The 14690-nt window shown below is 43.8% G+C and overlaps 1 protein-coding gene across 1 annotated transcript in view; it reads left to right on the top strand.

The window, feature by feature from the left end:
• Positions 1–14690, top strand: part of Mcph1 (microcephalin 1) — a 195804-nt gene that overhangs the window by 29880 nt on the left and 151234 nt on the right. The window contains exon 9 of the mRNA XM_055608491.1: positions 6849–6949. Coding sequence (XP_055464466.1) covers positions 6849–6949 — 101 coding nt within the window. The remainder of the gene's footprint in view (positions 1–6848; positions 6950–14690) is intronic.

The following is a 14690-nucleotide window of genomic DNA, read 5'->3' as shown; positions in this document are numbered from 1 at the left end:
TTCATCCAGGGCTCACCCTTCCTGGTCACAGTCCTGAAGGTCAGGCTTCAGAAACAGAGCATACAGGGCATGGGCACTGGGTGGCACTCCAGTACTGGGTGGTACTCCAGAAGGCAGAGATTTGGTGATGATGAAGTAGGTCAGCTTGCTGGTGCACAGGCAGGGATGGGTATGACTCAGTTTGACTGTGATGGAAATGTACTGTAAACTGTCATGTCATCACCACAAGACAAAACACAGGCTTGTAGGGCAGGAAAACCCTATCTAGCCTAAACCTAAGCACTTTCTCTTATACTAATAACATTAAGACTCATGGATATATTACATTGTCCACTGTCAGCCCAGCCTGGACTTGGGCCAGTCAACTCTTTGGGGAATCTACCATAGATATAACCATAAGTCCTTGGGCTGAAATGGAAATTCCATAATTGCCCTACCTAATTCTGGAAGGCTGCTCTGAGCATGAGCTACACACTCCAGACCCCTCACATTGACATGAAAGGCTTTTCAGTGTCTGCTTTCATTTCGCTTGGACTTGTTGACTATAAGATACTGTGCAATAAGGCTTCTAAAGAAAGTTACCAAGAACGTCAGTAGTAGATATTGAAGTGGTGGGGTAGAATTGTTAACTCTTCATGTTCTTGTTCTCTCATTTTATGAGCAATAAACAAGAAGTACCCATTGTTAAAAAGAATAAACTTTGCCATGTCAAGTTCTCACTTCCTGCTTTGTATTAATTCTTGAATTACTATTGAAGGTTAGTTGTAGACCTGTTATATCTCACACTTGATTATGGTTTGTAAGGAGACAGCAGAGAAGGAAACAGTATGCACCCTTACCCCCAACAGGTTCTAAATGTCCTGAAGAAGATAAATGGTAAATCCAGATAGGACTTGCTGTCAGCTAGTGAGTGTATTTGAGGGGGCACAGTAAAGAAACTGCTGACGTGACTGCTCCATCTAGTGGGTTAAGATTTTTACTGTGGATATTGGAGAGAGACCAGCCAAAAGCATCTCGAAGAGTCCAGAACAGAGGGAGAGAAGTAAGAAGTAGACAGAACATGGCCAGCAGACTGAACATAGCCAGGGCTAGGAAGTCAGGAGAGCAGAATAGAATAGTGGAAATAGTGAGTGATAACATAGTGAGAGAATAGTAAGACCAGAGGGAGGAGGAGGAGGAATAAAACCTTGTCTTTATTAAGAGAACAAATGGTATCTGAAAGGAGGGAAGCCTGGCGAACTGGGAAGGACTGTGATGCTAGTGTGGACTTGGAAATGTAGAACAGGTACTTAGGGAGCCTGGCACCAGCATGGGCCTTGATGGGCAGCCACATACATGTCAATGGAGTCATATGCCCCTTCTGCCAGAGGTAAGGGAAATGACTCCTTTTGGCTGATGGGAACCATGTCACAGGTTCCCGAGGAATGCTATCTTTAATGCCCAGAAATCATCCAGTAGTCCAGGTGGAGCTCATCCCTGAACATATGGACTGCCTTCTGGAGTTTCCTTTGGACCTGACAGTAATTAGAAAAACAGTGTCACTCGGTATAGGTGCTTCCATCAGGTACCCAGAAGGCTTCTGTAAGGAAGTTCTACTGACTGCAGGCTGGTTGAGAGGGTGTGTTTGGGTCCGTAGAAAGGAGGAGGCCAGTGCTGCAGCAAGCCATTGAGCCTCTGAGGAGGGGTCACAAATGTGGCAGGAATCGGATCTTTGGGACCTGCCCTCCCCAGCAAGGCAGGGAGTTCCAGTTTGTTCCACAGCGTGATGAGACGCTATTGGGAATTTTGAACTGGAGTAACCAAATCTGATTTGTTTTCATCGTAACCCTGGATACTTTGAAGAACAAACTGTGGTTTAGTGTGTTTGCTAGAAGCAATTACTGTCAACAGTATTTCCTTCCAGATAACTATGTGTGCATAAACATACAAATGAAATATGTTTAGAGGGACTCTATTGCACACATAGAACTGTATTATCCTGTTGCCTTAAAAAGCACAATATCAGTCCTGCTGTTCACAGTAGATAGTTTTTTCTTTAGTATAATCTGTATTGAGGATCAGTGGCATTTTCTGTAATGGGTCAAAAGGGTATAGATATAGAGAAATATAAAATACATTTAATTAGAGATGGACTTTTTTGTAAAACTTTTATTGGTGAAATTAAAAATTGAGTATAGTTTTTGGGATGCATGTCTGCGCTTGAACAGGTTTCTTTGGTGGCGGGGTGGGAGGAGGAGAATGGGTAACCCTGTAATTTATTTGGGACTCTAGTAGGTGATTTTCCCGTCACGTAACTTGATTGCAAATAATTCTTGTGTAAGGTATTACGTCTCTCATTCCGAGGTTGCCCTTTCACAAAGATTGGTCCTACCCAAGTCTGATGCCAGTTCACAAGGACATGATTTTGAAACCTGTTGGGACCTAAGGTGGTGTTCATGGAATTGTAGGTTCCCTTTCCACGTGTGCCTTCCAGCAGGGCCTTACCTTGTGCATGCTGGGAAGCTAGGCAGATGCCTTGGATCATGCAGTTAGAGCTTTCGGTAAGACTATCACTTTGTTCTTTCATTTGGTCTGAGAAGTGCTATAGGAACAATAGTCTGAATGTAGAAAGAAATGCCTATAACCAATATGTGTGAGCATGGAGGTGTTGCTTTCTGTTTTCCTGTATTTAATTTGGAAGCAAGATCTTACTAAAAATCACACTTGGCCTCCAGTTAATAGCCCTCTTGCCTCAGCTGCCGGGACTATGGCTGTATAGCAACACATGAAGCCTCATTTTATCTTTTGACAGTACAAGTCGGGGAGTATGACAAGCAGCCTTGGTGATTATTCAGATGACGTTCTTCTGCCTCTGCTCCCACATGAAGTCAGTCTGAACTGCCCAGTAGACAAAGTCTACCATTGTCCTGAGCACCTTGGTGCATGGTGGAGTTCCTGCTTGTCTTTCACTAGTCACATGGATGGCAAGGTGGCCATATGTCTCACTTGAATACCGGCAGTTAGTACGTTCCACACCATACCCACGTCTGGCCATTGATTTCAGGCAGATTTATCCTGTGCAGTGCATGGTGGAATTTCACATGTCAGCATTTTATACATGTGCGTTCACTTACCTGCGCAGTTTGGCCGCTTCTAACTATTGGGTTGTTTTACACAGTTACCAGCTGATGTGGGTTGATGATAGACCACCATCCTTCCAGAAGTTCTGGCTACCAGATCTTAAGAAAGACAAATTTCAGATGCATAAACATTTGTTGGCCAGCAAAATGGTAGAAAATCTTCCGGGTGGACAGATGTGCTCAAGGCCCAGCCTCTGTCCCTTAACTCAGTGTCCTATTTGGGGCAAGTTTCTATAAAAGTTATTGTGGGCCTCAGACTACCTAATATCTAACTGTACTTCACCATAGGTCTTTAGGGATACAAACCCTGTTCAGGCGTGGTTGGGAAATGCTCTGTAATACTTCATTCCTAAATCCCCAAATTTACCTAACAGGTAGCTTTCTGGCAGTTTAGTGACGTCAATTTCGGCTCATTTGCTTCACCCATGGTGGCAGTCAGCAAGGCATTTAAAAATGGGCTCATGCACTCATCTCTCAGGTGTGGCATCTGTTAGCACAGGAGCAAGTGACACCTGTGTTTTGATGGGACTGAACACGTAAGCTGTGTGAGTCTATACTGAAGGACTCTAACCACCAGATCATCATTTTCACCAGATGTTTAACCCTACTGTGTTAGTCTGTGATGGGAGTGACTGGAACTGCTGTGCTGATCTTGGGTGGCTGGAAGTCACTGCCTGTGGCAGCTCTAGGCTTATCAGGACAGTGAGGCTGCAACAGTCAGGGCTTTGACAGGGGCTCCTGGGATCTCCAGAGGTACGGAGCCAGTAGGACATGCTGATAATGGTTGTGTAGGAAGATGGCAAGCTCAGGATCTTGAGGAGCATATGTGTGTGTGTGTGTACATGCACATGTACATATGCTCACACTTGCACTTTGTGAGAGCTGCGGTTCCGTCCTGTGTGTTTTTGTTTCTTGAGACATGGTCTTGCTCTATAGCCTAGCCTAACCTTGAGCTGCGTTTCTACCTCGGCCTCTAAGGTGCTGGGATTATACTCTGTTCCTTGGCACTTTTCTGCTAGGTTCTTTTTCCTAAATTTGTATTTGATTTTACGAAAACTAGATCAACACAGCATGTATACAAAGAGGCTAGAATGGAAATGAGAGGCATCTAGATTTATAGTTTGGATAGAACATTGTGTCCACGTCCATGCCCACCTCCACCCCAGGTTCTAACCCAACCCTAGATGAGAGCACTTAGAGATTGGGCAGTCGGGAGAAAATTACATTCAGATGAGCTCATAAGGCTGGAGCCCTAATGATATAACTAGTGTTTTATAAAGAGGGTAAGAAACACCAGGAATCCTCCCTGTCCTCCTTGCTGTAGGAAGCAGAAACAACAAGGTTGCTTTCTGCAAGCTGGGGGCAGAAGCCAAGTTTCAGCGTCTAGTTGAGATCAAAATTCTCAAAGTCTCCAAAACAGGAGATTAATCCTTGTTACTAAATCACCCAGTTAGGGACAACTGTTATGTGGAAGAGTAGCAGTTTGCTGGAGGCTGGCTGCGAGCAGGTGGCCTGGCTTCACTAAGACACTCCAGATAGGTACTTATGGGCTGGTTGCATCTGTCCATACATAGAGAGGAGGTCTAGAGAAGGGACATTGGCTTGACCATGTGGGGATACATGATATTATGGGACATGATGATGGGGTGGGGGAGGTGGCACAGATGTGACAACCTGTGAGTGCAGGGACAGGCATAGCCCAAAGGAGGGTGCCATTCCAGAGCCCCTTCACCCCCAGCTGCTTTTGGTTACCTGGTGACCTTAGAGAAAATGTGAGCCACGTCCTCTGGCAGAGTGGATGGGGTGTATTGAGCCATTCGCTGGCTTTGTGCTGTGACTTGGAGTCCTCCATCCTCTTACGAATATTCCATCCCATAATTACATTTAAGCTCATATCTGAAAGATGATTATAAACAGGTTCTGTCTGTGTTCCATGCCTGTTAGGAGCTAAGAGGTGTTTTTTAGATGATTGTTAGAAGCATCAGGAAGTAATACAGAGATGTTGGTGTCACTTAGAAGGTGAAAAAGTTTGCTACCTCTCAGCGCAGACTCTGGATAACCCTTTACCTGCTTGCTGCAGTCCATCCACCTCTTAAAGTCAATTGAGGGCTTCAGTTACCCATGACCGAGAGGGCATGACATTTTAAAGATGGTTGAAGAGGGAGGGGATTATTGCGTGATTGGTTTGTCTCCAAAAGGATCTAGTGTAGACATTTACAGGCAAAGAATGTTGACTTAACATGTTTATAGGCCCCAGGATACAAATAACAGCTAGTTTGAATTCTCGAAAAGACTTAACTATTATTCTGTATTTTTTAGTTGATTGATTCATTTTTATACTTTTATTGGGGAAGGTGCATTGTGCAAGTGTGTGTGTGTGTATGTGTGTGTGTGTGTATAATTCTGGTTTTGAAGAATAAGTTTCCAAGTGCAACTTCTCAAACTTGGGTCATTCTAGGTTTTACCATCCTGTCCTACCATCTGTGGTACACATTTTAGTTTCTGGAGGTATTTTTATTATTTTGCCTTGGAGGATATTTATTTGTGTGGCCAGCATGGGCACTAGGCAGTGTCCTATAGACTACTGGCCTCACATTGTCTTTGCCCATACCTATATGATATATAGGATGTGCAGTTTAGCTGGCATCATCTTTCTCGACTGCTGCCCGCCAAGATCACGTCTGTTCATGTATGTTTCATGGTAGTTTCTCTTTAAAAAGCCCAACTAATATTTAAATTAAGCAGTCCTTTGGAGAATAAGAACAGAGAGCTCCTGCAAGGGTGCAGTGATAAGGGTCAACTCACACACACACACACACACACACACACACGCACACACACACTACAGACACACGCACCCTGTTCTATGCAGCTGGCATCTCACAGAGCCACATGGAGTAAGTGGAATCTCTTGTGTGTGTTTGTGACAAGAAGCCGGTAAGTGGTTTAATGTATCTGACAGAGAGCCCCATCAAGTATGTGCAGATTAAAACCTGAAGCTTTGTACTGAAGACTAGAAGAACCTAAGCCCAGAGCAGACATAACTGATCCTGTCTAGCAAGTGTCTTCTCTGAGTGTCTTCAGATTTTTCTTGAACAACTGAGTGAATTGCTGGGATATTTGCAGGGAGTTGCCTGCTAGCCCCCCTTTTTTTATATGTGTGTGGTGTCTATATATAGTCACATGTGTGTGGAAGCATGTGGTGTCTAGCCCAGGATTCTGCCATTGTTCTCTGTCTTACCCTTTGAAGCAATGTCTCCCAGTTGAACCCGGTGCTCACCTATATAGCTAGTCATTGACTTGTATAGATTCTGAGTCTGGTTAATTCTGGTATATGATGTTTTTGTTGATTTGCAGGTTTTAAAGTTTAGTTACACAGCACTATATGGCTAGTCTGGCTAACCAGCTTGCCCTGGCTTGCTCCTGCATCAGCCTTCCAAGCATTTGGATCACTAGTGTTTGCCACACCCACACAGCATTTATGTGGGTTGAAGGATCCAAACCATCATCCCCAGACTTGTGTGGCAAGTACATTATCTTCTGAGTTGTCTCTCCAGCCCTCCAACTAGATCATAAGAGCTCTAGGAAGGTGTGGGAGCGATTGACAGAGACTGTGCTGTTCTGTTCCCCTTAGACATAAGCAGAATGGCTAATTTTTGTTTTGCTTGACCTACATTTGTATTAAATCCATGTTGTTTCTAACTAACCCTCACTCCATTTGGATTTTAGGTATTAAAAATGGACCAATGAGGCCAGATACTTCAGAGAGCTCATGTACAGGCCTTGTCAGACCTCAAAAGAGACCAAAGACACATGGGAAAGAAATGAAGGTCAGTGGGTAAAAATATAACTTCAAACCTTCAAATGTTCAGATGTCATAATGTTCTGCTCTGTGTTAATGAAGCAAATTATTCCATGGACCTTGTGTTTCTTTATGAAATTAAGTATAGGTGACTGTGGGGTGGGTTGAATATAACACTGAGAGGTGTTATATTTCTTCAGGATGCAGTGTTGGCCTTGACAAACCTAGCTTCCTAGTGTCACTTTGTCAGCACATGCCTGGCTGTGGACAAGCCTCCTGCAGCTCTCAAGCATAGTGGCAGCCAGTCTCTGTTGCTCTGTGGTAATCTGAAAAATACTCACTAGTTAGGAGCAAAGCACCCGGATACCCCTCGTTTGTGAGTAAATCAAAGCCTGAGGGAAAACCCTAAGACCCCACGGTCTTGAAGCTTACAGAGTCTATGGAGAACCTGAAGTCAACATGGTAGGGAGAGACCATCCTGATATGTCAGAGAGATAACTGCAAAGGCTTGATTGCTCATACTCTGAGTATCCTGGAAGTACTGACTTAGAGGTATGGAGCAGTCAATGGTCATGACTTTGTCACTTTGTGGGTTTGAAGAACAGTAAGAATTTCTTGATAAGTAATTTACACTTTAAAGTATAGCTTCCCACCATGTTGAGATCTTTTGTGTAGGGTGGGGATAGGAGTTTGTTTGGCATCTGGTGGTGGTATGAATCAACAAAAACATTGGCTTCAGTTTGCTCATATTGAAAACTTAACTGTAGGATGTTAGAATTATACTTCTTCATTAAAACTTTATCTACATTAGGCTAGTATCTGTTGTTCTTCCCTCTTCCCCTACAGAAACTGAGGACTTTACCTACTTGTTTTTGATCCTTAATGGATTTTAAGATAACCTGTGTTAAACTGAAATTTGAGACTTTGACATGGCCCTTGTTTTATGTACAATGCAAATTAAGGGACTCCATTTTATCCAGCACAGAACTTGTTCTTGTTTTCTGTTTAAAATCTTGTGTTTGAGCCAGGGATGTAGCTCCAGTGTAAACCTGCCTGGTATGTGCGAGACCCTGGGTTTGATCTGTAGTGCTGCAAACAAATGAGCACCTTGTGACTGAATTTTAATGTTGAAAGGTTTCATCTGCTAATGACTGTGCCACGTGTCCCTGTGAGGGAGACAGCCCTGGTGGCCAGAGCAGTGTTTTCTTGTTAGAGCTGGTGTCTGAGCTGCCACCATGGGGAGGGACACAGCTTGAGCACAGCGTTTCTCTTGGCCCTAGTGATCCTTTACTCTTCTTAAAGTGGCAAGGGTAGGTAATGCCCCATCCCAGTACCGCTGCAGAGCAGGCCAGAGAAGATGATGCTGTACCCTGTGGAACATGAAGGGTAGGGAGTCCAGGACTGGTGAGTGTGGTCCCTGGGGGTAGAGCTCAGTCGTGGGGCCACTGAGAAGACCTAAGATCCGAGCATCAGGGAGATGAGGTCGCCTGGGACAGTTGCATCACAGTGCTCTGTGATTGTGAGCCTTCTTGAGGGCCATAGGCCACCTAGTTTGATCTTTGATTTGTTCTGAGAAATTACCAGCTACTGTTGCTTCTGTCCATTTATTTTTTCTTACCTCTGTGTTGCTGGCACTATGGTCATATGTGTTCCCCATCACTTCTGGAGTTCATACCTGTGATGCTTTTTTCCTCTAGTATCTTTTTTAAAAACAGGATTTCACTCAGTAGCTCTGGCTAGCCTGGAACTTGCTATGTAGACCAGGCTGGCTTTAAATTCACAGATGCTTGCCTCCTCCTTCTGAGTTCTGCCATTAAAAGACATGCACAGCTAAGCCTGGCTTCTCTTGTATCTTTGCTTATTTTTTTTAATCAAATTTGTTTCCATCTTCCCTTCTGGTCACTCTTTACAAGTCTATTCTGATGCTAAACCTACACACTGAAGTTCATCATTCATTCATTGTTCTTCGTCATTTTATTTGAAATTATCATTTTCAATTCTGTACCATGCATGCTCATTTTAAAGTCAATCCCTGACACCTGCTTTTCCTTGTTTTTATTTTTATTAACTGCAGTTTCTCATAGTTTTCAGTCCTGCTTTCCACAGCTAGTAACATGGTGGCTTGGCGTCCAGTCAGGAGGTGGGATGGCTGAGAACTGGGCGTCTCTGGGAATATGAGCCTAAGATGTCAAGTCAGCCGTTCTGGTCTCCCAGCTGACTGCCTGGGCAGTGTTGTCACAGACAACTCTTGCCTGTTTGTACCTTGTACAGTTTTCTGATTGATTACAATTTGTTGATGGGCCTACAAGACTCAGTGTACCACTGCTAGAAACTATGGGATAATTTTTATGTTCTTTTTAAGAAAGAAGACTTAAAATGGTGGGTTTTAGGGATACATGCATAGATATATATCCTTTTATTGATGAGTTTTGTCATGGGGTATAAATATTTGTTTATATGTATGCTTGAATGTAAAGGACAAAGTCAACATTGCTCCATACTTTATTTCTTGAGGCGGAAACTGAACCTGGAACTCACTGATTGGATAGACTGGCTTAGCCATCAAGCTTCAGGGATACACTGATTTTCATGTCTCCTCTCCACTGCTCCAGCCTGACTTTTTCCATCGATGCTGGGATTTGAACTCTAAGCCCCTTGCCTGTACTGAAAGGGCTTTCCTCCCAAGCATCTCCCCAAACCCCCACAAACATATCTTTGTGAAAAGAGTAAGGAAAGACTTTCTAAAACAATTGTTCAAGAGAAATACATTAAACATCTAAATGATTATTTTGATTGGTTTTGTTTTTTGTTGTTGTTTTATTTTGTTTTTGTAAACTTGATACAAGCTATTGTTTTCTGGGAAGAGGAACCTCAGCAGAGAAAATGTCTTCATCAGATAGCCTGTAAGCAAGTCGGAAACATATTTTCTTCTTTTGTGATTGATGTGGGAGGGTACATCCACTGGGGGCATTGCTGCCCATGGGCAGGTGGTCCTGAGTTGTATGAGAAAGCAGGCTGAGCAAGCCAGTTAGCAGCATCCCTCCATGGCATCTGCTTCAGCTCCTGCTCCAAGTTCCTGCCTTGGCTTCCCTCCATGATGGACTTTTCCTTCCCAACTTTTCTTCCCAAGTTCCATTTGGTTATGGTGCTCATCAAAGTGATAGACACCCTAACTAAGCTAGTGTTCTCTTTAGCAGTGATCAAATAAATTCATTAAAGAGTGTATAGTCTTAAGATTATAGCTTCCATTAGGAGGTTGACACCCACTTTCAGTGGGAAAAGTCACTTTACAAATGAATCTGGAATCAGTCTTTTCTAGATTGACAGTTCTAGACATTTGTTTGCCCTCTTTTGACTTTGAGGACTTTGTTAAGCATTTCATCACCTCTCCTCTTTTACTTTACAGTATGTAGGGTGTAGGCAGTGATAGCATTATACATCTTTCTGGGGAGGAGGTAATATAAATACTCAGGCAAACTGACTGTTGAGTATTGTTGAGCATAGAACTCGAGGAAGATAAATGTGGGCTTCATGCTTCAGCTCTGTGAAACTACATAAACTCTGTTCCTCTGAAGTTTTTTGGTTTTTTTTTTTTTTTTTTTTTTTTACTTCTGGACTTGTTGTTGAAAAGATTATTATCCTCAGCAAGAATTTAACCTGAATCATCAACTGCATAGTTCTTGGTCAGTGGCTCAGTTTTAAAAGTCTCATTTGGGACTATGCCTGCCAATCCAGGTTGTTTCGCAGGAAGACAGGCTGTGGGTCAGAGCACAGAGGGTTTGCAGATGGCTTTCGTAATGTGAGCCTTGGGGAGAAACAGGACCGAATGCACTGCACCTATTTTGACAAGGTTATGTTGTTATTATTTTTTCTTTTTTTTATTAAATTTTAGTTTTTTAATATTAATTACAGTTTTATCACTTTGTATCTCAGCTGTAGCCCCTCCTTCATTTCCTCCCAATCCCACCCTCCCTCCCTCCCCTCCTCCCATGCTCCTCTCCAAGTCCACGGATAGGGGGTGTCCTTCTCCCCTTTCATCTGACCCTAGTGTATCAGATCTCATTAGGACTGGCTGCATTGTCCTCCTCTGTGGCCTGGCAAGGTTGCTCCCACCTCAGGGGGAGGTGATCAAAGAGCCAGCCACTGAGTTCATGTCAGAGACAGCCCCTGTTCCCCTTACTAGGATACCCACTTGGATACTGAGCTGCCATGGGCTACATCTGAGCAGGGGTTCTAGGTTATCTCCACGAATGGTCCTTAGTTAGAGTATCAGTCTCAGAAAAGACCCCTGGGCCCAGATTTTTTTCATTCTGTTGCTCTCCTTGTGGAGCTCCTGTCCTCTCCAGGTCTTATTATCTTCTTATTATCTTCCCCCTTCTTTCATAAGATTCCCTGCACTCTGCCCAAAGTTTGACTATGTGTCTCAGCATCTGCTTTAATACACTGCTGGGTAGAGTCTTTCAGAGGTCCTCTGTGTGTGGTAGGCTCCTGTCCTAGTCTCTGTTTTCTCTCTCTCCTGATGTCTGCCCTGTTTGCCTTTATGAGTGAGGATTGATCATCTTACCCAGGATCCTCCTCCTTGCTTAGCTTAGGTGTACAGATTTTAGTATCTTATATGTCTAATATCCACTTATAAGTGAGTATATACCTTGTGTGTCTTTCTGATTCTGGGATACCTCACTCAGGATAATATTTTCTAGGTCCCAACATTTGCCTACAAATTTCATGATTTCCTTGTTTTTAATTGCTGAGTAGTATTCCATTGTGTAAATGTACCACAATTTCTCTATCCATTCCTCCACTGAGGGACATCTGGGTAAGAAACCATACACCAGGTAGAATGCTTGCATTTCTATTTGCAGTTCAGAATATTTTGTGTATTTATTATTATTATTAATTGTGTGTGTGTGTGTGTGTGTGTGTGTGTGTGTGTGCATGTTCACCTGCCTATGGGTAGATGCATGTGAGTATGCATGCATGTGGAGGTCTAAGGTTGACACTGGAAGTCTCCTTGATTGCCCTTCCCCTTATTCATAGACTCAGGCTTTCAGCTGAATCCAGAGTTTGCCAATATGGGTAGTTTGGGGAGCCAGCTTCCTGTAGGGATCCCCTGTGTCCACCCTCCAAGCCCTGTAACTGCAGGCTGGCAGCCACACCCACCAAGCAGGTCTGTAGATCTGAACTTCAGCTCTCACACTTGAAGTTAGTGCGGTGCCCACTGAACCATCTCCTAAGCCCACCACCCTTTTACAGTTTCATTATTTTACTTTGTGTGTGGACATTTTGCTTGTATGTGTGCCTGGGTTCCATACTGTGCCGTGCTCAGAAAGACGAGAGGGCATCAGATCTCTTTGACCTGGAGCTGCTGTATGGGTGCTGGGAATCAAATGTGGGCCCTCTGGAAGAACAGCCAGTGCTCTTAACCACTAAATCACCTCTCCTTGCCCTCTTACTTTTTTGTTTTGTTTGTTTGTTTTAGGTTTTTTCAAGATAGATTTCCTTTGTGTAGCCCTGGCTGTCCTTGAACTCACTCTGTAAACCAAAATCACAGAGTCTGGCCTCAAACTCACAGAGATCCACCTGCCTCTGCCTCCCAAGTACTGGGATTAAAGGAATGTGCCACCACCCCGCCCCTTTTCACTTTTTGACCTAACATGTTTTTAGTCATTCCTTATGCTCTCAGCCCCACACTCTGCATTGAAATCATTGCCATATAGTGTAGTTTTTTTGTTTTTCTTTTTGTTTTTTTGTAGATGCTCCCTCCCTGGACAGGTGGTTTTGCATCAGTGAAAGGTGGAGTCTAAGGTTGCATGCTGCAGTACATCACTGAAGTTAACTTAAGGCCTGTTCTTTCCTCTGGGAAAAGGCCTTCCAGAGATATATCTCATTGCCGTCACAGAGTCAGTAACATTTTATGAAGATGGTTTTCCAGTTTGCACTAATTCCAGGACTGTGGTATATGCCTTTAGATACTATGATGGAAGCTTTGATTTCAAGCTTAACTTTCAAGTTTAACTAGCAGTGATTCATCCGAATGACAGCTGATATTTGTTTTTCTTCTTGAAAATTCAACATGAGTGTTTGTTATTAATCGAGTCAGGGAATTGTCACACTTCCTCTAAGATGACACATTTTGTAAATGTCCTCGTATACAGTTTCCTGCTGTTTATTCCTGCCTGGTTCACTGAGATAGGGCCAGTCTGAGTTCTTTGAGAGCTCGTCACTGGACAGATGTGTTTATAGAGACTGAGTTTTGATTTATAACATAGGTGTTTGGTGATCTGCAGCTACTTTGATAAACCCTTCCCGGCAAACCAAACCTGGAGCTGGCAGAGGTGGCATGAGCTCACTGTGACAGGTGTGGAGCTCACTAGCACATATGCCTTATGGAGCCACTTGGCAGCCAGTGGCATGTTGATGGCCCACAATTGCTGGCTACCCCCATAAGTATGTTATTCTTTTGTCTTGTTATGTATGACAGAAAATATTTCTACAGAAAACATTTAATGCAATCTTCAAAGAGCTGCAGATGAATCATGAAATGTGTAGCTCAGAAGTCATCCGATACAGCTGTTGCAATACACACAGTTGTAATCCCAGCACCGAAGAATTGGGGGCAGGAAGCTCAGCAGTTCACGCTCATCCTCAGCTACATATCAGAGTCACACATTATGCTGGACAGAAGTGAGCAGTTGGACTGTGGTTAGTCTGAGCGACAGGCTTGTCTCAGAACTGCAGCAGCAGCAACGATCCTGAGGTGTGTCTGCACTGGAGATGGTAGAATTTAAGTCCCCTAGGCCCTCATTGACTTCAGGGCCACATACTGTTGGGGCCCAGGTGACAGTGCACTACCGTGTGGCAGAGAGATGAGCTACCATGGAGTCTGGTAAGATTGCTGGTGAACAGTCAAGACTCTAGGCAAGGGTGAGTCAGCAAATCCCATCTCAATGCTGTATTAGTTACTTATGGCTGCTATGACAAGTGCCTTACAGCAGCAGCTTAAGGAAGGGTTACTTCGGCTTACAGTCCATTGTGGTGGGAAAGAATGATGGCCGAAGAGTAGACCCCTGATTCATTGCAGTCAGGAAGCAGGTGAAGGCTCAGATCACCTTCTCCTGTTTATTCATGCCAGGACCCTCACCCCATGGGATGGTGCCACACATGTTTAGTTTAGCCTTTCTGGAAATGCCTTCCCAAGCACACCTACTATCATGTTGCCATGGTGATTCTCTTACGTGTAGTGAAGATGCCACTGAAGCTTTACCCTCCCCACCTTACGCATGCAGCTGCTGGTATAACCTAAGGACTAGGTTATTAAGTATACTATTTGGGGGATGTTAGCCAAATGATAGTTAACTCTAGTAATCTGCTTGGAAGTATCAAAGCCATCAATTTGAAAGATTCCCCGGAAATAAAGAAACTGCTTATGTGAGTTACTACTTGGCCCTATGCCTCCTTCAGCGCACACTTTCTTTTCAGAGACTCACCACCATGCTGGTAACCACACTGTGTCCATTCTGTCCCCAGTGACTCAGCAACACTAACTGCATTCATGTTGTTTTACTAGTTCTCAGTTGGTGACTCACCTCTGTCCCATATAATGTGAGGAAAGTCTTCCTGGGAAGTTTCTGGGACTAGTGTTCTCTAAAGGAAGATACCCCTGGGAAGAAGGGGCTGGCCATGTCCCCTGGAACAGCCACAGCTGGAGATTGAAGCCAAGAGTGAAGTAAGAAAAAGAACGCAGTAACAAGAGGAGGAGGCAAGGCCTG

Source organism: Psammomys obesus, unplaced genomic scaffold (assembly GCF_907164565.1).
Source record: "Psammomys obesus unplaced genomic scaffold, mPsaObe1.curated_primary_1811, whole genome shotgun sequence".
Lineage (NCBI taxonomy): Eukaryota > Metazoa > Chordata > Mammalia > Rodentia > Muridae > Psammomys > Psammomys obesus.
This window is presented reverse-complemented; position numbering and strand designations above follow the sequence as displayed.